Source organism: Heteronotia binoei, chromosome 12 (assembly GCF_032191835.1).
Source record: "Heteronotia binoei isolate CCM8104 ecotype False Entrance Well chromosome 12, APGP_CSIRO_Hbin_v1, whole genome shotgun sequence".
NCBI classification, from domain to species: domain Eukaryota; kingdom Metazoa; phylum Chordata; class Lepidosauria; order Squamata; family Gekkonidae; genus Heteronotia; species Heteronotia binoei.
Window position 1 is genome coordinate 55,442,741 of NC_083234.1, and position 23,103 is coordinate 55,465,843.

Below are 23,103 nucleotides of genomic sequence, written 5' to 3' on the forward strand. Positions count from 1 at the left end.
GCCCTACCTTGTCCCATTATAAACAGCCCCGGTGATCAGCTCCATCTTTCCCGTAGGTGTGTGCAGGTGCCTGGTTGACCGGGCAGGAAGTACTCACCTGATAATTCTGAGCAGGCTGGTGGGGGATGCTGGAGAGTCCCCGGTGCCACACAGCACCATGGCTCCCTGTTCTGGTCCACAGGACATGCTCTGGTTCTCCACTGTGCTTCACCTTCAGGTTTAGAGTCCCTGCAAGGTAAACAAAGGGATGGCTGAACAGGAGCATTGCAAGCTGGTTCTTCCCAGGCGTAGGACTGCCTCATTTTGGCAAGAATCTGTTGGAAGTGGGGGACTGTACGCTGTCTCCTGCCTAAGACTTCAGAACCATAGATTTAGATAGATAGAGGGAGTCAGGACACAAAGGGCATCCTTTCCTTCCTGTTATCTGATACTATCCCTTTGCTAGAATGCTATTCTTAAGGACAAGACTTCCACTCTTTCTGTCTCTCTCACACACACACACAAAGAAGGAGTATGCTCTCTATCTTTGGCACCATGGATGCAAGACATGCATTCTGCATCTGCACCCATTATGGCTAGTTAGATAGATTCTATCCCTGATCTCTCATCCTGTACTATCTAGAATGGGATTCCCTATATAAAGGATTCTTATTACTTGAAACTGACAAAAGGCTCTGTGTGTAACTTTGCCAGCACACAAAGTACCGACAAGCTGCTGCTGCTGCTGCGTGTGAGCCAAGTACACCCTACTACCTAACAGAGATTCCTGGCTAAACCATACCAGTGAATCTAACAGGATCCTCTTACCAATTTGGGGACCATCCATGCGGTACCAGAAAGAAAGGCATTGCCCCTGATCAGGAGAGACTTGGAGAGTAGAAACAAGACGTGCACTGAAACCGAGACAGCTGCAGACAGAAGGATCCACCGAGAGGAAATAGCCTGTAAAGAGACATTCTGAGCTTGATTTGTGAAACAGAAACAAAAGTTTGCACAAATTCAAACTCTAGCAACATTTCTGAATTGTAATTTGGGGACTTTTCAAATGTTGCCTTTAGCTTTTGGCTTTGGGGATATTTTTAGACAATTAAACAACTAGTTTAGACTATTAGACAACTAGTTAATTTTAAGGCCACAGCACCAACTTGCTACTACATTTTTAAACAAGAGATTGCAAGGGGAGGGGTTAACAACTGGGAGTTGTCCCAATCCAAATTTCTGCCTCAAGGATGCTATAAATTTTCAGGTCCTTGAGTTGGTCTATTTCCCCTTCCAAGTTTGCATTCTTTTTCCTCATCTTTGAGGGATGGTCAACAGCCCTCAACATTCTGTACCTCTTGGAGGGTAATGAACATGCTCAGCTTTCATCAAGATGTTGTTTTTCTGGACTGCTGAGGAATCCCTAAGTAAATATATAAACCTCAGTATTTTCTGAGCTACCTGCTTTACTGCCCTGCCAATAGGCACTCATCCATAAATTTTGCTATTGATAGCAGTGCTTTGCATTTAGACAGCACTTCCAGGTACTCAAAGCACTCCACCTACATTCTGTGGTTCTCATAATAACCCTCTATTGTAAGTAATAATTATTATTATCCTCATATTACAATTTTTTTTTGGGGGGGGGGGTGTTGCCTAAGGCCTGCAAGTGAGTTTGTGGCCAAGGTAAGTTGAAAAGCAATTGTGGCCAAGGTAAGTTGTGGCCAAGGTAAATTGGGGGGGGGGGGACGGTGGCTCAGTGGTAGAGCATCTGCTTGGTAAGCAGAAGGTCCTAGGTTCAATCCATCTCCAACGAAAAAGGGTCCAAGCAAATAGGCATGAAATAGAGAAAAACAGGGAAGGGTTACATGAGAAGAAAACAATAAATAAATCTATCTGACTAGCTACATCCTATCTAGTTACTGGTTACGCCATGATGGATTCTCGGTTTGGATCTTAGAACAAAGGGAGGAAGAAGACACACACACACACACCCAAAAAATGGGTAAGTACAGGATCTCAGATAGCATCACCAACATATACATGAGCCAATGGCTAGCCTAAAGGTCACTTCATTATGAATAATAATAATAATACTTTTTATTTGTATCCCGCCCTCCCCGCAAAAGCAGGCTCAGGGCGGCTCACAACATATGAATCCAGTACAATAAAATTATAAAATTATACATAGTACTTACATTTATAGTTATAAAATCGACATAAAGCCATTTACAAATTGTATTAAAATTAATTAATTGTGGTGCTATAACTTCGATCTTTAATACATTCTGTGGCTAAAAACATATCCAGCAGCATTTCCTTAGCTCAGCATTAGGTGAAGGCTGTTTTAAAGAGGTAGGTCTTACAGGCTCTGCGGAATTGATCTAAGCATCGCAGGGCCCGTACCTCCTCCGGGAGTTGATTCCATAATAGTGGGGCTGCAATTGAGAAGGCCCGATCCCGGGTGGTCTTCAATCTGGCCTCCCTTGGCCCGGGGACATTCAGCTGGTTCTTCCCTGCTGACCTCAGCGCTCTCTGGGGCTCATATGGGGAGAGACGGTCCCTCAGGTAGGCAGGTCCTCAGCCATATAGGGCTTTAAAGGTTATGACCAGCACCTTGTAACGGACTCAGAACACTACTGGCAGCCAGTGCAGTCCGCGCAGCCCCGGCTGTATGTGCTCCCATCTTGGGAGTCCCAATAACAGCCTAGCCGCCGCGTTCTGCACCAGCTGCAGCCGCCGAGTTCGGCACAGGGGCAGCCCCATGTAGAGGGCGTTGCAGTAATCCAATCTCAAGGTGACCGTAGCATGGATCACCGTTGCTAGGTCCCGGTGCTCCAGGAAGGGGGCCAGTTGCTTCGCCCGTCGAAGATGAAAAAATGCGGACTTGGCAGTGGCTGCTATCTGTGCCTCCATTGATAATGAAGGCTCCAGAAAAACCCCAAGCTCTTGACTCTATGGGCCGCTTTCAGCGGCACACCGTCAAGGACCAGCAGGGGGATTTCCCCTCCGGGAGCACCGCGACCCAAGCAAAGGACCTCCGTCTTCATTGGGTTCAACTTCAGCCCACTCAGCCTGAACCAACCTGCCACGGCCTGCAATGCCAAGTCCAGGTTTTCTGGGACGCAGTCAGGTCGGCCGTCCATTAGTAGATAGAGCTGGGTGTCATCTGCATATTGGTGACACCCAAGCCCAAACCTCCGAGCAATCTGGGCAAGGGGGTGCATGTAGATGTTAAACAACATCGGAGAGAGAACTGCCCCTTGTGGCACCCCACAGGTTAGTGGGTGCCTCCGGGACAGCTCTCCCCCAATTGTCACCCTTTGTCCCCGTCCATCAAGGAAGGAGGAGAGCCACTGTAAGGCCAACCCCCTAATCCCTGCGTCGGTGAGCCGGCGGGCCAGTAGCCGATGGTCGAACGCCGCCGACAGGTCTAGCAACATCAGCACCGCTACGCCGCCTCGATCCAGATGCCGCTGGAGGTCATCCACCAAGGCGACCAACACTGTCTCCGTCCCATGGCCCGGACGGAAGCCGGACTGGTGGGAGTCTGAGGTGGAAGCGTCATCCAAAAAACTCTAGCTGCAGCGCCACTGCCCTCTCAATAACTTTACCTAAAAACGGTAAGTTCGAGACCGGTTGGTAATTCGCCAATTCGGCCGGGTCTGCTGTACTGAATAAGACCTCCCTTTCTAGAGAGGGAAATTCTACTCAGTGTCTCATTGGTTCTAAGCTAACTAAAAATTAGCATACATAGACAGGTTACTGAAGTAATTGACTAAAGTAATTGAACTTGCAAACTCCAACAGTTCTCAGCTTAAAATGGTATGGGTTAAAATCCTGAACCTGCAATTGGGACCCAAAATGTCACAAGAAGCCGGCATAGCAGCGTATATGCCATGTTGCTACCTGTGCCAGTAGTATGGTCCATGCTCCCTCCCTTGTGTCGCTCCCACTCAAAGCCACCACTTTTTTCAATGAACCAGTTGCACCAGTCTGATTCAAAGTTGCAGGACAGTCCTGCAAAGAGAGAGAGAGAATATAAGGAAAACATTAAGAATATCAGAAGAGCCCTGTTGGATTGCTCCAAAGGTCCAACACATCCTGTTTATTACAGTTGTTAACCACCTATCCTAGAATCCCTACAGAATAAGCATTAAGAAATTAGTTGATATGTGAGCAGTTATTAACAGAAAGTTGAATTGTCTAATTCCCAAACAACTTTTCAGCGTGGAATGGTTAAGCCAATTTTTAAGTGAATAGATGAAAGGCAGGCATGCAATGACACACCATGCATGCTATGACATTTTCTCTCTGTTGCCCTTGTCCAGAGAGAAAATGACAGCAGCCAAATAATAGCTAGCTGTTGTTAGATGGTAGATCAGCAATTGCTCTCTCCTGCAGCCCCAAGGCCCTCAGAAGTTGCCTGATAATGCTGGTCCCCTAAAGCCAGACCTGCCCCAAAAGATATGGACCATCCACAACAGCTCATCATGAATCAGCCAGAATGATCTAAAACCACAGGTTGCCACAAACAGAGAACATGGAGGGTCAAAGCACCATACCTGATGATAGCACTTGGCTGGAGTCACACTGCACAAACTTAATACTCCTGATGGAGAGAAGGGGGTTCTTGGTCACTCTGAGGTTCTCCAGACCCAGTAGCTCAAGCTTAGAAAAGAAACACACAGAGATGGGACATACTAGGACAGACACCTTGTTGCAGGAAGCTGCAGCACAGGGCTGAAATCTGCTAGAGATGCCCAACATGCAACAACAACAGAAGCCAGGACCATTTCATTTCTGCCAGTCACTCAGGCATTGGTAAGCAGCAATTCTCAGACTACGTACCACAACAGAGCTACTAGAGTACTGCAAGAAGTGCATTTATTAAATGATTTGTGATTACATATCATGCACTCCAACTGACATGACAGGGCAGAACACATCCTACCTGGAAAGGCCTGCTTCTAGCACCAAGAAACACTGTGACCTGTGCGTGCACCACAGTACCATTTCCCAAAGTAGACCACACTGTCAGATGAGTTCCCAGGCTCTTGTCTGCAACAGCAAGTGCAAGAAACCCTAGGAAAGAAAAAACAAGACACTGGACTTGCACCACTTCAGTCACTCAACCAGCTGGACAGATCATCTTCTGCCACCGGTGCCTCTGGCAAAAGGCCATCCCACATGATGATAGGAAAGGGGAAAGCTGGGCAGACTGAAGATAATGCAACCAAGTGGATACCTTGAGGTCCAATGGTGAAGTTCATCTCCAAAGAGCAGGCCAGCCCTGAGGGACCCAAAACAGGGGTGATGGCCCTAGCCAGTGAGAACATCTGTCCCGGGGCTTCCTGCAGGCCGAAAGAGTACCCTGAAAATCAAGGACAATTTGTGATAATATAAGATAATCAGAAAAGTCTTGCTGGATCAGACCATGATGGCTCTCTAGCCCAGCATCCAACAGTGGCCAACCACATACCTCCAAAGAGCCCACAAGGAGGATGTTGGTCAGCAGTCTCCTTTGTTGTTTTCCCTATAGCAATTAGTAGTTAGAAGTACACTGAAGATCCATTTCCTCATCCTGGCTCATAGCCATTGACTTATCTCCCCTCCTTCCTGACTCTGTTCAGTTCCTTTTTCACAACCACTCAAAGCCAATTACACAAGTTAAAAATTCCCCAATTATGCATCACGTTAAAAAGAAAAAGTATTTCCTGCTGTCCATCCTGAATCTACCGCTTACTGGATCTAAATGCTTGCATTCTGGAAAAAAAGGAGGACAAATGTCTCTCTGTATTATTTACTGTTTCTCTCTTGGTCGTCACTTAATGGAACTGATTTAATGTTAGTATCCATGATTTTCTCCTCACAGTCTCAAGCCATACAGCTCCACAGTAGAGCACGTTGTTTACATAAAGCACATGCCATGATCAGTCCTGTCATCTCTGATTAACAGGCCTTGGGTTAGAAGGGCCTGGGAAAGATCTCCCTCCATCTAACACCACAGCTCATCATAGCAAACGGTACTGAACTAGATGGACCAGTGATCTGTCAAAGTTCAATGCTATTCTCTGGAGTCCTTCCCAGGGCTTTTTTTGTAGAAAAAGTCCAGCAGGAACTTATTTGCATATTAGGCCACACACCCCTGACATCAACAATGTTTCACGTGGGACTTTTTTGTAGAAAAAGTTCACCAGGAGCTCACTTGCGTATTAGGCCACACCCCCTGACACCAAGCCAGCCAGAGCTGAGTTCCTGTGCATTCCTGCCCCAAAAAAGCCCTGGTCCTTCCTGACACAGTGTGCAGTGCCATCCTCCTTCTCTCATCTCACTTGTGAACTCCCATTAACTTCTCCCTTCCACCCACTTGTTGCCTTAGAACAGTCCCTTGCAAAGTAGCCAAAGAGAACTGCAAGAGGCTCTCCCTTCCCATCTGCCATGCTCTTACCAACAGAATCTGTCCTGTTTGTTTGCACAGCCCACTCCAGGTGCCCCACACTGACATCCATCCACCCTCCTGCGCCTTCGGAGAATCCTGTCATTCCTAGCAAGACAAAAAGATTTCAGCATAGCATACAGGCTGTGATCCTGGAAGTCCCTGGTTCAGATACTGCCCCTGCCACAAACCCCCTGGGAGACCTGAGGCATGCCACTCCTTCAGCCTCAGATCCCAAGACCCTTTAACTAGCAAGACAAACACACTCCCAATTACCTCCTGTTGCTGTTAAGTGAGGATGGCTGCAGCATTGTGGTGGTGTGCTCATGTGAGTTCCTCTCAACCCTGCTAGATGGCTCCGGAGTTCACCTTGCTGGACACCATACTGAGTGACCAGACAGAAATTATTCCTCTGAAAGTGGCTACCAGCCATGGTGGGAAGCAATTTTTTAATGTTTCTTATAGCTGCAGTTTGGCCTTCTTCCTCAAAGAACCTGGAAATATTTTATCCACAGGTAACGTCATGATGCGACGTCACCCCAGAGTCGGAAATGACTGATGCTTGCAAGGGGGAATACCTTTGCTTTTTTACCTGATTCTCTGCTCTGGATTGCAAGGATTGTCCAGTGCCAGTGGGATACAGAGTGGATGGGGAGAGCTGCTTTTGGACTGTAAGCTCACTAGAGAATGTTGTGGTTGCTTCCAGTGTGAATTCTATAATTCAAAAGCTCAGTGACTCCCACATGCTAAGAGAGTACTGTTCATGTCACAGTAGAAATATAAGGCTCTGAGAACACAAAATACTGATCCATAAGTGAGTCTGCCCACTGATATCTGCATAAGTCACTGAAACAAAGATCAATCAGCATCTCCTGTAGATTTACAATTATGCCTAAATTACCCTAGATTTTAGTGGATAAATAAATCAGTCCCAATGTGGATATGCGGTAAAACTGCCACTGCACAAAGGAGACTGCCTGTTGCATCTCTGCATGAGTCACTGTTCTCAGCCACGTCAGAGTGTGTGCTCAACAATTATTCAATGCAGGAAATACAAAGGAGTATACTTCCTTTGAGAATAGCCAACTCCTACTTTATACTTAAGAAATAGCCATTTTAAGGAATATGAATGAAATATGCTTTCAAATTTTAATTCAGAAACCAAAATGTGCCTTAGCCATAACATGGTTGAAAATGCTTCAGTTACTGAATGAACCAAAACACTCAGATTATTCATGAGGGCTTCCCAGGTTTGGGGCGGGGGTGGGAGTTACATTTCTATACAAAGGAGAGACATATTTGATATTACACATATTTGTTCCATACTCAGTCACATAACTTATCCCAATTTGGAGAGACCCTTGATCTCTGAGAAACTTTATTCAGCTGTTTCTCTGAATTCTGAGGTTTCACCGTACATACTATATTCAAGGATATCTTCACAGTCATTAATACTAGAAATTTATTTCTTTTAAAAATGAAATCCAAGACTTTGGGGAAGCTGAAATTTTCACCAATGAAATGTGCTTTTCTCCACGGAATAACAGGACCCTAGTTGTACACAGGGATCCTGGCTCTAGCCTTTACCCAGCGTTCTCTGCCCAGACACGTGACATGCATGTTTGGAAATGCTTACCACAATGCTCTTCATCAGAACCATCATTACAGTCTGCCTTAAAGTCACAGGTCAGTTCTCGATCAATGCATATCTTATTGCCACACACAAACTGGTCCGTGGGACAGGGACTGTGCATTTCCACCTCAGGGCTGACAGTAACATCATCTAAATGGAACAAAAGAATGCACCCAACTCAAAGGAATCAACTTTCCTGCTGGCCACACTAGAGATAGGGCTGTTCATTGGCCCAAGGATTTCTGGAGAGTACTTTGCAATCCAGCTGAACTCCTGATGGATCAGACCAAAAGGCTCATCTTGTCCTTGGGAGTTTTCTAAAGTGGCCAATCAGAAAGCCTAAAATAAGAGCATGGCCAAAACTTTCCCTGATCTTGCTCCCAGAAACTGGTATTCAGAGGTAGACCTTCATAAGAACATGAAGGTTCATTTTAGTAGTCTTAAGAGCTATTGAGGGATCTCTCTTCCATGAGTTTTTTTTTATCCTTTTTGACAGCCACATAAACTAGTGACCATCAGTGGATCCTGGACAGCAAGTTTCACAAAGATGACACAGAGGAACCATCATGGTGGTCATATGGATTAGTTTAAAATACAGTTTACAGTGGAAATGCAGAATATACGCTAGAACTACCCCCACATAGGACAATAGCAACAGGGGGCCTGCAAGGGTTCAGCCCCCTTAAGGAGACATTAGATTCCCCCCATAGGGGAATTAAATTAATAAAGAATCTTTAAACATATCAGACTTAGGTTTCTGCTGTGGCTAATGAACTTCAGCTTAACTTCCCCAGTGTATCTTCAAGCTCTCTTGCCATAAAATTTCTGCCTATCAGCTCTTCCCCACTCTCCTTCCCACACACACAGTACTCACGTGCTTGCTTTATGCAACCAGAAGACAGGATCAGATCATCCAGCGCAATGTTCCCAGCATGCTCTGTTCCAAGCATCCCCTCAATGACAATCTGAGACAACAAAACACACCCTGATCAACGCAGGCCACAGAGCCCAGCCAATTTCTGCAGAACCCACCTCTTGGGCTGCTGGTCCCCTTTTCCCTCCCTTGCTCAATTCCTGTGGTTTTAAGAGCTGAAAGAGAGCAGGTGATAGCATTCCAGGCAGGCTTTATGCTAGCAAGGGATCCAGGATGGATATCACTATCTGAATCCTGCAAGCAAGAGTGGACTCTAACTGGTTGTGGGTGGTGGACAAGAAGCGACTATGTGGACCACTGCTCATGAGGACATCCACATTTATGCTTTACATTAATGTAGCACAGCAGCTAAGAGAAGGAGCTGTGATCCTTGGCTATAATCTCAGCACTGCCACAAACTCCTTTGGTAGCCTTCAACAAGCTGCTCACTCTTAGGTTTGGTTGCCTGAGTTCAACACAGGGATGGCAGCAAGATGATCTGCATCAGAGACCCTACTTTGTCTCCCTAATCCCTGAAGGTCGGAAGTAGAGCCATGATGGGAAGGGCCTTCTGTGGCGCCTCTCTTATGGAGCACCTTCTCCATAAACCTTCACATAGTCCTGAACTAGATGGCTTTTAGGCATCACACAAAGGGTTTAGTTGCCCAGGCATTTTTTGTGTGTGTTATTAACTGCTGCTGGCTGTATGCACATGCTATCCACCTTCTTTTGAAATTCATTCTCTTCCTATAATAATTTAAAGGTAAAGGTAGTCCCCTGTGCAAGCAGCAGTTGTTTCTGACCCTGGGGTGACGTTGTATCACATTTTCTCAGCAGACCTTTTTTTTATGGGGTGGTTTGCCATTGCCTTCCCTAGTCATCTACACTTTATGCCCAGCATGCTGTGTCCCCATTTTACTGACCTCGGAAGAATGGAAGGCTGAGGCAACCTTGAGCCAGCTACCTGAACCCAGCTTCTGCCAGGATCAAACTCAAATTATGAGCAGAGCTTGGACTGCAGTACTGCAGCTTACCACTCTGCACCATGGGGCTCCTTATAATATAATAATTTACAAGATTTCAATTGGATGCAAATAACACTTTAAAAAATAAAATGCTTATCCTCATCAGCAAATAGATTGGATTTCAATTTTCAGTGAGGTAAGACAGACAAATATCTCTAGGGTATATTCAAAATCATATCCATATTTCACTAAACAGAGCATCAATTGATATTCATGCTTCCAATATTCAGTAAGACAAATAATGCATATTTTGACAGCATATGTACTTATTATATTATTACAGCTTCAGCACAGCATAATTTCATTTAATTTAGGCTTTGTCCTCAAAACTAGCTGCTAATACATTTACCCACCATTTATTACCTACTATTATATCTCGCTGCCTTATTTTGCATGGATAATGCTGCTGATTTTTCAGCTTAACTAGTTTATTGCCACTGGATGAAGTTTGATTGTGAATGTTATAATTTCTGTATTTTGACTGCTGGAAACCATCTCAGCGTTTCTTAAATTCATAGTGCAGTACCAATATCTAGTAAATACTCACTACCATTCCTTGCAGGGCTTCTGTAAGGCTCCCTGGGATTAAAAGCTTTGGATGCTGAATGGTGTTGGCATTTTTCTAAGAATGATGATGATAACTACAAGCCTTGGGTTGAAGAATGATGATGATAACTACAGGCCTTGGGTTGAAGAATGATGATGATAACTACAAGCCTTGGGTTGAAGAAGAGGAAGACTGCAGATTTATACCCCCACCCTTCTCTCTGAATCAGAGACTCAAAGCGGCTTACAATCTCCTTTATCTTCTCCCCCCACAACAGACACCCTGTGAGGTGGGTGGGCTCTCACAGCAGCTGCCCTTTGAAGGACAACTCCTACAAAAGCTATGGCTAACCCAAGGCCATTCCAGCAGCTGTAAATGGAGGAGTGGGGAATCAAATCCGGTTCTCCCAGGTAAGAGTCCACACACTTAACCACTACACCAAACTGGCCATGCATCATGACCAATCCTCTCCTTGCCTACCTGGAACTTTCCTGGCACACTGAAAACCACTTGCTCTCGGAACCAATAGCTGCCCATTTCTCCAGACCGACTCTTGATGAGCTGCATTGATTCTCCTATTTGATAGTAGATATTTAGGCTGTTGGCATCTGAATTGTACAGGTGGATGTACAGCACCAGCTGCAAAGCAAAAGGATGATGATACTGAACAAAGAGGAAGGGAACAGTATTTGGAGACAAAAGAACCACCTGCAGGAATGGGTGCAAACAACCTGTTGGACACCGTTTTCAAATGTGTGCTGGGAATCCCTGTGGTTCCATGGAATATTATGGCAGTCCCCAACTTCCCAATGAGAAGATCAGTAATGGTAGGCAACTTTGGGGCAGGAGAGCATGCTGTCCTCTTCTAAACCTTCCCTGCAATGCACAGCCAAGCAGAGAGCTCTCTGTTCCAGGGCAACAATAAAGTGCAACAGATGTGGTCAGTACATCCTCCAATTTTTACCCTACTGAGTATTAGGGCTGCCAATCTCCAGGTGGGCTCTGGAGAAGAAGTACAATGAAGTACAATGGACCTCCTGACTGCAAAGATGAGTTCCCCCAGAAAAAATGGCAGCTTTGGTGGGTGGACTCTATGGCACTATACCTGCTGAGGCCCTTCTCCCTAGCTCCACCTCCAAAATCCCCAGGAATTTCCCAATCTAGAGTTGGCAACCCTATTATGTTGCACAAATCAGAATCTTTTTGCAATGCAGAGATTGTACAGCTGAAAAGTCAACATGGGAAGGGTTCTCTGAAAGTGCAGAAGTCAAACCAAGACACCACAGTGGCTGCAGCAGTATTACCTGACTAAAAAGCGGGCTAGACCACTTCAACGTCCAACCAAAGGGCCAATCAAGATGGTGAATGAAAGCAATAAAGAGTTACAAACCCAAGCTAAGAACTCACGGTGCAGGAATCACTGTTGTTTACTTCCACAGTTGGGCTGATCAGCCTCGCTATCCTTCCTTGTGGGTTCTGGGGGCTGTTGCTGACAAAGACAAAGTAACCTGCAGCAGATCATGGTGCAACAGTTAAGGGACATCTTGGGCAGGCTGCCCTGACCCGACTGGCACATTTATCCTTTTGCCCATTTCTACAGCCACCCAAACCCACCTTTTCTCTCCTCCAATTCCCACTGCATTCCTTTCTTATTTATTTACTTATTTATTTTATTCCACTTTTATCCCACCCTCCCCATAGACATGCATGTGCATGATTCAACATAATAGTACAGCATTAAAACCATAAAACATAGAATAAAATAGACATAAAATACATAAAAAATGTTTTGGTGCCATGATCTTACATTTTCCAATTTCATAATTCTCTATATAGCAGATCTTAAGTTGTCCTCTCTGCATCTGCTATACCGCAGATTGTTGGTGGTGGTTCACATATAGGTGGAAGAGTGCCATCTTACAGGCCCTGTGGAATTGTATGAGCTCTTGCAGGGCCCTGACCACTTCCAGCAACTCAATCCACCAGCTTGGGGCCACTACAGAGAAGGCTTCGGCTCTAGTTGACATGAGCCTGGTCTCCTTTGGGCCAGGAATTGTAAGTAGATTTTGTGATCCAGACTGAAGTGCTCTCCAGGGAACATATGGGGAAAGGCGGTCCCTCAGGTATGCAGGCCCCTGGCCATATAGGGCCTTAAAGATAAGAACCAACACCTTGAAATGAACCCGGTATGCAATAGGCAACCAGTGCAGCGCTTTCAGCACAGGTTGAATGTGTTCCCATACAGGAAGGCCCATTAACAACCTGGGTGCTGCGATCTGCACCAATTGAAGCTTCCGGGTTTGAGCCAAGGGCAGCCCCATGTAGAGAGCATTGCAGTAATCCAATCTTGAGGTGACCGTGCCATGGGGTGGATCACTGTCACCAAGTTGCTGCGTTTGAGGTAGGGGACTCCTACCTCTACCTAAACCAGCTGTTGTTCTGCCAACATGTTCCCCAAGAGGGACCTGCTGGCTATTTTTGAACTAGGCTTCCCAACCCTCCCGCCCTGGCGGGGGACCCCAGGATTTACAGCCTCTTCCCCCACTCTCCCAAAAAATGGAAGCAGGGGGGAGGGGGGAAATGGCGCCAAGGAGCGTGGCGAGCCGCCCCATCTTGGAGGAGCAGCTAAAGTGAACTGGAGAAGAGGCGGCAGCAGCGCAGCAGCAGCGCCTGCTCCGCTCTGCCTCTGAGGTAAAATTCTAGGACCCGGACTCGCGGCTCGTCACGCTCCTGGCCTGCCTCCACCCTCCCCTTCTCTGATTTCACCTCAGAGGCAGAGCAGGCGACGCCGCTGCGCTGCCGCCTCTTCTCCGCTTCACCGTAGCTGCTCCTCCGAGATGGGCTCAACCTGAGCCCATCTCGAAGGAGCAGTTACGGTGAAGCGGAGAAGAGGCGGCAGCTGCGCAGCGGCGTCGCCCGCTTCGCTCCATCTCTGAGGTGAAATCAGAGAAGGGGAGGGTGGAGGGAAGGAAGACATTTAAAAAGGTGTGCCGTCCCTTGAAATGCGATGGCCAAAACTCCCGTTGGGGTTCAGTGATGCTTGTCACACCCTTGCTCCTAGCTCCACCTCAGTGTCTCCTGGCTCCACCCCCAAAGTCCCCAGAGATTTCTTGAATTGGACTTGGCAACCCTATTTTGAACCAATACCTGAAATATCACTTTTTAAAAAAAAAATCCCACCTTTCGTCCAAGAAGCTCAGGATGGTGTATGATTCTCCCAACCTTCACTTTATCCCCACAACAATCCTACAAGGTAGGCTTGGTGAGTTTGGCCCAAAGATACACAGTGGCTAGACTGGGATTTGAACCTGAATCTCTCCAGCTCTGGCCTTTTAGTGACCATTTCACAGCATTCTCTCTTATACTAGAAAGTATATGGTGGGAGGGGGGAGGGAAATTGCTGCTGGGCACTCCATTATTCCCTTTGGAGATTGATTCCCATAGGGTATAATGGAGAATTCACCTGTGTGTATCTAGGGCTCCAGATGGGCACCAAAATTTCAGCACAGCATTCCATGCATCTCCTCAAAATATCCCCCAAGTTTCAAAAAGATTGGCCCAGGGGGCCCAATTCTATGAACTCCAAAATGGAGGGAAGGCATTGAAAAGGAGCCTGGTCCCTTTAAATGTGATGACCAGAACTCTTTTTGAAGTTCAATCATGCTTGCTCCTGGTTCCACCCCCAAAGTTCCCAAATATTTCTTGAGTTGGACCTGGAAACCCTAAGCAGGCCTGATCCATCACACAGATGAAGGTAAAAACATCTTTGAAGTTAGATCTACCCGTAAAGCAAAATGAAAGGGCAGATGTAAGAATAGGCTTCAGATAACGGGTGAGTGAAGCACATGTTGGGGGAGGGGAGCTTCACTACAAGGAGATAGGATTGCCAGGTCTTACCTGGCTGCCGGCGGTGCACGTGGCGTGATGACATCATGCAGAAGTCATGTAATTGTGTGGGGGATGCTCTAGCATTTGCGTAAAAACTCTATGGCAAGACAGGGAGGCAGATCTCAACCCAAGAAACACCTTCCTTCCTGCTGTGCCAGTTTTCTATTTGAAAGGGATTTGGCTTTGTTTTATATCTGGAGGTGCCTTGCAAATTGATCCCTCCTTCAGTCTAAAGGGGCACTCACTAGTTAATTTCTCATGAGAGGAACTGGGCCCCATCTGCCAGGAACCCACAATGAGATCCGTCAGGGTTTTGAAGAAGGGAAATAATTCTGTTTCCTGTCCAGAAGAAAGCCATTATTAATCCATGTGCCTCTGAGAAGATTCCTGGTATTGGAAAACAGATTTTGGGATTGAACTCCAGTGAACAAGAGCATGTGCTCCAAATTTAGGGTTACCAGCCTCCAGGTGGAACCTGGGGATCCCCCCAAATTACACCTCATCTACAAACTACAGAGATCAGTTTCCTTAGAGAAAATGGATGCTTTGGATGGTGGACTCTATAGCGTTGCACCACAATGAGGTCATAGAATCATAGAAGAGTTGAAAGGGACCTCTAGGGTCATCTAGTCCAAACCCCTGTACAATGCAGGAAACTCACAGGATCTTCTTCGCTGTCAGATGGCCATCTAGCCTCTGTTTAAAAACCTCCAAGGAAGGAGAGCCCACCACCTCCCAAGGAAGCCTGTTCCATTGAGGAATTGCTCTAACAGTCAGGAAGTATTCCTAATGTTGAGCCGGAAACTCTTTTGATTTCATTTAATTGGTTCTGGTCCTACCTTCCAAGGCCACAGAAAACAATTCCACACCATCCTCTATATGACAGCCCTTCAAGTAGTACTTGAAGATGGTGATCATATCACCTTTCAGCCACCTCCTCTCCAGGCTAAACAAACCCAGCCTTTTCTCATAGGACTCGGTCTCCAGACCCCTCACCATCTTCGTCACCCTCCTCTGGACCCGTTCCAGCTTGTCTATATCCTTCTTAAAATGTGGTGCCCAAAACTGAACACAATACTCCAGATGAGGTCTTACCAGAGCAGAGTAAAGCGATACCATCACATCACGTGAACTGGACACTATACTTCTGTTGATACAGCCCAAAATTGCATTTGCCTTTTTAGCCACCGCATCACACTATTGACTTGTTCAGCGTATGATCCACTAAGACCCCTAGATCCCTTTCGCACATACTGCTGCTAAGACAAGTCTCCCCCATTTTATAACCATGCATTGGATTTTTCCTACTTAAATGCAGAACTTTACATTTATTCTCATTAAAATTCATTTTATTGGTTTTAGCCCAGTTTTCCAGCCTGTCAAGGTCATCCTGTATCCTGTTTCTGTCTTCTTCTGTGTTTGCAAACCTTCCCGATTTTGTATCATTGATAAAGATGTTGAACAAAACAGGTCCCAGGCAGATCCCTGAGGCACTCCAAGAGGATGAGGAACCATTCACAAGCACTCTCTGGGTGCGATCTGTCAACCAGATCCACCTAATGGTAACAGGATCCAAACCACATTTTACCAACTTGTCAACAAGGACAGTATGGGGAACCTTATCAAAAGCCTTACTGAAATCAAGATAAACGATGTCTACAGCATTCCCCTGATCCAGCAAGGCAGTCACTTTCTCAAAAAAAGACATGACTTGTTCTTGAGAAAACCATGCTGACTCTTAGTCGTCACATCCATTCTTTCTAAATGTTCCAGGACCGACTGTTTGATGATTTGTTCTAAAACTTTTCCAGGTATAGACGTTAAGCTGACGGGTCAGTAGTTATCCAGATCTTCTTTTTTCCCCTTCTTGAAGATGGGGACAACATTCGCCCACCTCCAATCTTCCGGTACCGCTCCTGTTCTCCAAGAATTTTCAAAAATAATATTACATCCGCAAGCTCTTTTAGAACCCTTGGATGCAATTCATCTGGCCCTGAGGACTTAGTTTAATTTAAAGAAACTAGGTGTTTATGTACTACCCCTACGCTGATCCTAGGTTGGAACTTCATACCCTCTTTATATGTTCTTTTTTTGCCATGTTGAGCACCGTTCCCCTCAGAAGAGAAGACTGAGGAAAAGTAGGAATTGAGCAGTTCCGCCCTCTCTTCATTACCTGTTACAATTTCACTTTCTTGCCCTCACAATGGGCCTACCATGTCCTTGCTCTTTTTCTTACTCTGAACATAAGAACCCTTTTTTTGTTGTTTTTAGCATCTTTGGCCAGCCTAAGCTCATACTGAGCTTTAGCTTTCCTGACTTTTTCTCTACAAGCACTGGTGATTTGTTTATATTCATCCTTGGTTATAAGGCCCTCCTTCCAATTCCTAAAGGAGTCTTTTTTATTTCTCAAGTCTTTAGAGAGCTGTTTATGGAGCCACAATCTGCATGCCCAGCTCCTTCACCTTCTGACCCAGAGCCACATAGTCTTTTCTAATACATTCAGAGCTATGATGGGCAGTATCATTCGTTCCCACGTGGATCAATAGGTTTCAGCTTCTTTAGGCTTTTCCCATTTTTTCTTCTCATAGGAATCATCTGTGATTGCGCTTTCAGTATTTCGCTTTTAAGAAACTCTCACCACTCCTGAACCCCCTTCCTCCTAAGTATTTCTGACCATGGTACTGACCAGCATAGTACTAAGTTTATCAAAGTTTGCCTTTCTGAAGTCCAACCTGTAAGTCTGACTTCCCTTCCCTAAGACTGTAAGTTCCAAAATCACATGGTTACTACTGCCCAGGGTGCCCACTATTTCCACTTCTTCAATCAATTCTTCCTTGTTGGTGAGAATCAAATCCAAGATAGCAGATCCCCTTGTTTCCTTCTTCACTTTCTGGAAAAGGAAGTTGTCAGCAAGACAAGTCAGAAATCTATTTGACTTTTCATTTTTAGCAGAGTTGGACTTCCAACAAATGTCCGGGTAATTGAAATCTCCCATGATTACTGTATCCGTTCTCTTGGAGAACTTTGCAATCCGTTGTAGAAGTATCTCATCCAAGTTCTCTGCCTGACTTGGTGGTCTATAGCAGACCCTCACAATATCATCACTGTTGTTTCTTACTCCTTTTATTTTTACACAGAGACTCTCAACTGAGCTGCCATGCTCAGATTCACATATTTCCTCACAAGTATATACCTCCTTCACATATACTGCTACGCCTCCACCCTTTCTCATTTGCCTGTCCCTTTTAAATAAGTTGTATCCCTGAATCCTAATATTCTAGTTGTGAGTGTCATCCCACCATGTTTCAGTAAGGCCTATTATGTCATAATCTCCTTCCTTTATTAGGACTTCCAGTTCCTCCTGTTTGTTTCCCATACTCTGTGCATTAGTGCCACGTTTTATGCATGCCGAGGGTTTGGTTTCCATACAAGCCTGCAAGTTAACATTACTAGCATATGCGCCACTCTCTGCAGATCTTTAATGTTCTTATCCCCAGTTTCTGGCATCATACGAGGCTTTGAATTATTGTCTTGCTCCCCCGTACAATTTAGTTTAAAGCCCTCCTTATTAGGTAAGCAAGGCTGTTACCAAACACCGTTTTCCCTGCTGCCATAAGGTACAAACCATCTCCCGATAGAAGACCACCATCTCGAAAGCGTAAGCCATGATCCAGAAATCCGAATCTTTCCTGAAGACACCATCGACATAGCCAGTCATTTATTTGAAGTATTCTTCTTTCTCGTCCTAAGCCACAGCCTTCAACAGGAAACACTGATGAGAACACAATCTGCATGCCCAGCTCCTTCACCTTCTGACCCAGAGCCACATAGTCTTTTCTAATACATTCAGAGCTATGATGGGCAGTATCATTCGTTCCCACGTGGATCAGCAAGAAAGGATAGTAATCCGTGGGCTTGATAAGTCTTCCAATCCTTTCTGTCACATGCTGGATGCGTGCTCCCGGCAGACAGCAGACCTCTTAGGATGACAAGTCCAGTCGGCACACTTTGGGTGCCACCCCTCTGAGCAAAGAGTCTCCAATCACCACCACCTTCCTCTTCCTATATTGGGGAGAAGAAGCTCCAGGCTTCTTATCCACAAGATCCTGAGAAACTTTGTTCAAGCTTCGTGGAGGTTGGGGAAGCAGGCCTTGTTCCAATGGTTCAAAATCAGTTACTGTGGGGAAATCCTGGAACCTATTGCTGAGCAGCAGGGGCTCAGAACATCTCCTGATTCGCTGTCTTCTCCAAGCTCCATCCTCAGATTTCCAGGAATTTTCCCACTTGGATCTGACAACCCTACCCCACCATCCCCTGCTGGTAGCCGGGGGGGGGGGGGGACCTGGCAACCAATACCTAGCTCCAATACCTCCTATTTTCCACAAACCATTCCCATTTCAAAGTCCCTGTCCTCAATAAATAACCATCCTAATTTTTGTCTTGTTAAAATGATAGTGTCATTTACAAGTGTTGTCATCCTTCCTGGATTAGCTCTCTCTTAGGCTCTCTAGTAGAAATTAAACCCACAATAACTGCAACATGGAAAGAAGCCACAAAAGCACAACACAAGACCAAACCAGGACACAAAAACCGAAACATTCATCAAATAAAATGATGGTCATAAAATAGTTCTCAGGCTAGAAGTAGAATGTCAGTCCAGGACTAAAGAGACCCAGATTCTAATTCTAGTCAGCCATGAACTTTGGACCAGTTGCTTTCTCTCAGCCTAACCTACTTCAGTTGTTGTAAGGATAAAATGGTGGCAGGGAGAATCACATACAACATCCCAAGTGCCTCAGAAAAAAGCTGGGATAAGATATGTAATGTGCATCTGTCCTCTATGCACCATACAGCGCATAACCAGCTCTTTAGCACACTGCAGCTATTGAGGCATATTTTGAATTGATAATAATAGATTGTACAGTGATTTTTTTCCTACTGCCCATTAACCCAAAGCCAAAACACTTTCTTGGCTTTTAACACAGTGTAGGGTAGCCTCTGTCAGAATAAAATAATACGACGGGTAGACTAGAGGCTTTAGCAGTGAAGGATGGAAGGGCCTGATTTTCATCTGTGGATTGTTGGGTGCGATGCAGCCATTGCAAAACTGCCAAGAAACACCTCACTGCATTTCCTAAACCCACCTTCTTGACTGTTGGTGCTGTGGTCCCGCGTGGGGAAAGCTAGAGACGGGGCCATGTTGCGGCTGGAGTTCCTTGCCCAGGAAAGGTTCCCATTCTCAGGCACCCAGTCACACCATCCCTCTTCAAAGGAACAGATTCTGGTAGGATCTGTATGGGAAGAAAGGGTGGCAGTGCTTTGAAATGAGAGCTTTTCCATCTCAAAAACAGTGAGGAATGTAAGCTTTCAAAGGGCAATGAATCCCCTTAAATCTTAGCAGAAGCCGAATTAAGGGTAGCAGAGAGCAATTGTATTTATTCAGGTCATGCATATACCCCACCTTCCCACTAGGTTCTCTCCTAGGCAATTTCTATAGTGTTTTTTTTCCTTCATTCAACACATAATTTAAAGACAACAAAAGCAGCACCAAATATCATTTTAATAACAAAAGCAGCACCAAATATCATTTTAATGCTGTTCGATCTTCAAAAAGATCGAACAGCAGCATCAGAACAGATTCTGATATACATTGATGTGGATGGTGAGTAATTCTAAAATCAGTTTTAGCTATCTGTAGCAGACATGTATGTTTAGAAACTTTTTTGGTCTGTGTATATGTAATGAAGCTTTGATTGAGGATTGCCGGACCCCTCTCCGACGAAGGGAACAGAAACAGGTTCTACAAAAGCCGGCTGGGCTCCCATTAGAGATGGCATCAAGGAGTCCATCAGCTTTGAAAAGATTTTTGCATTATTGCTTTAAAAGTTTTCTTTACAATTTGGCACAAGCACCTTATTCTATTGTTCAGTCTTCTGAAGAAGTGTTCTGAAATTGCAAGAGATGTTTTACTTTTGAGGAGCGCCTGCTTTTTTTCAACTTTATTGGAACTTGTCACTTTAAATGAGGATGCTGTTGTACAGCAGGAGCCTGTTTGCTTTCACCAATGAACTGCGGCTTGGAATTCTTTCTATTGTTTGGAGATTACTGTTGAAATACATTGAGGTTTTTTTATAAATAAGTATCTACTTTGTATAAACGGTAGTCATTATTATTGTTAGTTAATTATTCACAGTATGTGTTTATTAGGCACACCTTTCTTCCGTGATTCTCCTATTGTACCACCTGGAAGTTGGCAAGCCTAACCATGATGCACAGTTCAAGGCTAAATCCAGGTTTGTTGAGGCTTAACCAAGATACTTTCCTGTGCCACCCCCAACCATGACAGGGTTGCCAACTTCCAGGTGGTACCTGGAGATCTCCCACTATTACAAGTGATCTCCAGACAACCAAGATCGGTTCCCCTGGAGAAAATAGCTGCCTTGGATGGTGGACTGTATGGCATTATATCCTGCTGAGGTCCCTCCCCAAGCTCCTGCCCCAAAATCTCCAAATATTTCCCAACCCAGAGCTGGCGACCCTAAGCTACCATCCCAGATGCATCCTGCACTTTATCTGCCATCCCCACGTACACATATATTGCTGCCTTCCCCAGATGTCCTTCCCATGAGGAAATGTGAAATCACATACCAGAGGCCTTTGTCTATGGGCCTCAGCAGACGTCCACTCCTGTCATCACCCAGTACCCTGACACCACCCCATCCTGACTTCAAACAGTTATGAGGTAAGCCCAGCAGAACTTATTTCCAAGCACTTGGCCTGAGCACTCACCACACTCTTGTTCATCTATGCCATCTCTACAGTCTTCAGTCGCATCACACCAACGGTCCGAACTCACGCATCCCCCTTGCTGGCAGTCCATTTCATTCATGTCACAGACCTGGGGATCTAAGGAGCAGCAAAGAAGTGACTGGTCAGCAGTGGTTTCCTGAAACAGGTTTTTTTGTGGCTCATGTCCACAAGGAGAAGACTGTGGTTGTTGCTATTAAATCACCCCATTTAACTGGGCCCTCTTGCATGTGACTGATTTTCAAAGCAGTCCATCTGCTAGGATCTCTGAGGTCTTTGACCAGCTACTTATCTCTGAATTAAACCAAGGCTGAAAAAAATCAGGATAGCCCCCATAGAATTAGGGGCACCTGACTCACCCCTATTTCCTGTCTGCAGTAGTGATTTCCAGAGTAAGAGAGGGCAGTTTATAATTTTTAAGCCCCTCTGTTCAATCCAGTTTACATCAGCAGTATTGCACATTTTCTACAAAAGCTGGTTGGGCACCCATTAGAGGTGCCATCAAGGAGTCACACTCCCCACCCCCCAAAATATTTCTAGTTAAATGTAACCAGCAACCTCTCTCGTTGTATATAACAGCATCTCTTTGGAAGCCATAGGCACCAAGCAATTGTGCAGAGAAAGGATACATCTCTCTTGGAGAGACCAAGAGAGGATGGAGGAAAACAACCCCAAGGTGGCTCTTTAGCCACCTCAAGTTTATCCAGGCTAGAACTACACTGCAGTTGCCATGACAAATTGCTGGTTCCCTCCCTGTCCTCCATCTACAAGCTCCCAACATGCTTATATTCCACTTTTTCACATATATGGTGATAACCCACCAGAAGCTGCCAAACATGGTGGACAGAAGAGCATGGAAATGCCTCATGCTTTGCAATACTTGTTATAAAGTCTAGGGGGGGAATTCAGCACACAGCTTTTATGTTCAAGTGCCCAAGAGGTTTTGCACAGAAACTCAACCAAATATACCCTGGGCTCTCTTTTCTCCCACTGAACATATTCATGGAAGAAAACTGGAGGAAGCTCTTCCTTACGTGGGGGGCCACAATTTCTGAACTCCACATCATCCAGTGCCACCACCACTGTCTCAGAGAAGGCTTGAGTTGAAGAGAAGATGATCTGCAAAGACACAGGAAACTCAGGGTGCATCTCTAGTAGTGTTGCTCACCTATATCATGATGTGCTCCCACAGCCCTGATACCCAGATTTCATGCGCACATAGAAGATCCCCATTGCAATCCCTGGCATGTCCAATTTAAGAATATCAAGCATCTGGAAAGATTTTTCTTGCCCAAGACCCTGGAGAGATGACAGCACTGAGCCAGATGGACTCATGCTGCAACTCCATATAAGGCATTTTGGTACACTCTCAAGCAGTCAACCGCACCTATCTAGAGCCATTCCAAGTTGCCCTACCAAAGACAGTATAGGACTGGCCCAGCAATTGTCAAGTACCTGAAACATCCCGTGAACCCGGCCAGTGTACGCAACCAGTTCCTGCCAGGAGTAGGCGCTGCTCAGGGGGCTTTGCCATAGCATCACGGTGTCATTTGCATGAATCAGCTCCACTGTTAAAGTGGGTTGGTGAGTCTCATTGAGTCCTGCATGAATGAGGCAGTCAGAGTCATTTGGGCAGTTTTCAGCTCATCGTCTGGTACCAGTGCAATCTGGTGGTGGCTGTTGCTCCTCCTCTATTAATGTTTTGAATCTCATGTGACCACATTACAAGTCCAGGGAGCTCTTTTGTCACCAACAGTGAAATGCCACTAAGCACTGAGCAGGTACGTACCTTTGATTAAAAAGGAATGATTGGATCCGAGTTGACAACATTGCAATAGATCAGGGTTCTCCAACCTGATGCCCGGGACACCT

The 23,103-nt window shown here is 45.5% G+C and overlaps 1 protein-coding gene across 1 annotated transcript in view; it reads right to left on the reverse strand.

Annotated features, from left to right (window-relative positions):
- Positions 1-23,103, reverse strand: part of MAMDC4 (MAM domain containing 4) — a 51,750-nt gene that overhangs the window by 20,306 nt on the left and 8,341 nt on the right. The window contains exons 5-19 of the mRNA XM_060251246.1: positions 22,687-22,832; positions 22,266-22,350; positions 21,214-21,330; positions 19,569-19,715; positions 11,944-12,044; positions 11,017-11,175; positions 8,926-9,016; positions 8,055-8,201; positions 6,431-6,526; positions 5,228-5,353; positions 4,934-5,064; positions 4,545-4,650; positions 3,889-3,999; positions 808-942; positions 98-228 (exon numbers count right to left, since the gene is read on the reverse strand). Of these exons, the coding sequence (XP_060107229.1) occupies positions 98-228; positions 808-942; positions 3,889-3,999; positions 4,545-4,650; positions 4,934-5,064; positions 5,228-5,353; positions 6,431-6,526; positions 8,055-8,201; positions 8,926-9,016; positions 11,017-11,175; positions 11,944-12,044; positions 19,569-19,715; positions 21,214-21,330; positions 22,266-22,350; positions 22,687-22,832 (1,829 nt within the window). The remainder of the gene's footprint in view (positions 1-97; positions 229-807; positions 943-3,888; positions 4,000-4,544; positions 4,651-4,933; positions 5,065-5,227; positions 5,354-6,430; positions 6,527-8,054; positions 8,202-8,925; positions 9,017-11,016; positions 11,176-11,943; positions 12,045-19,568; positions 19,716-21,213; positions 21,331-22,265; positions 22,351-22,686; positions 22,833-23,103) is intronic.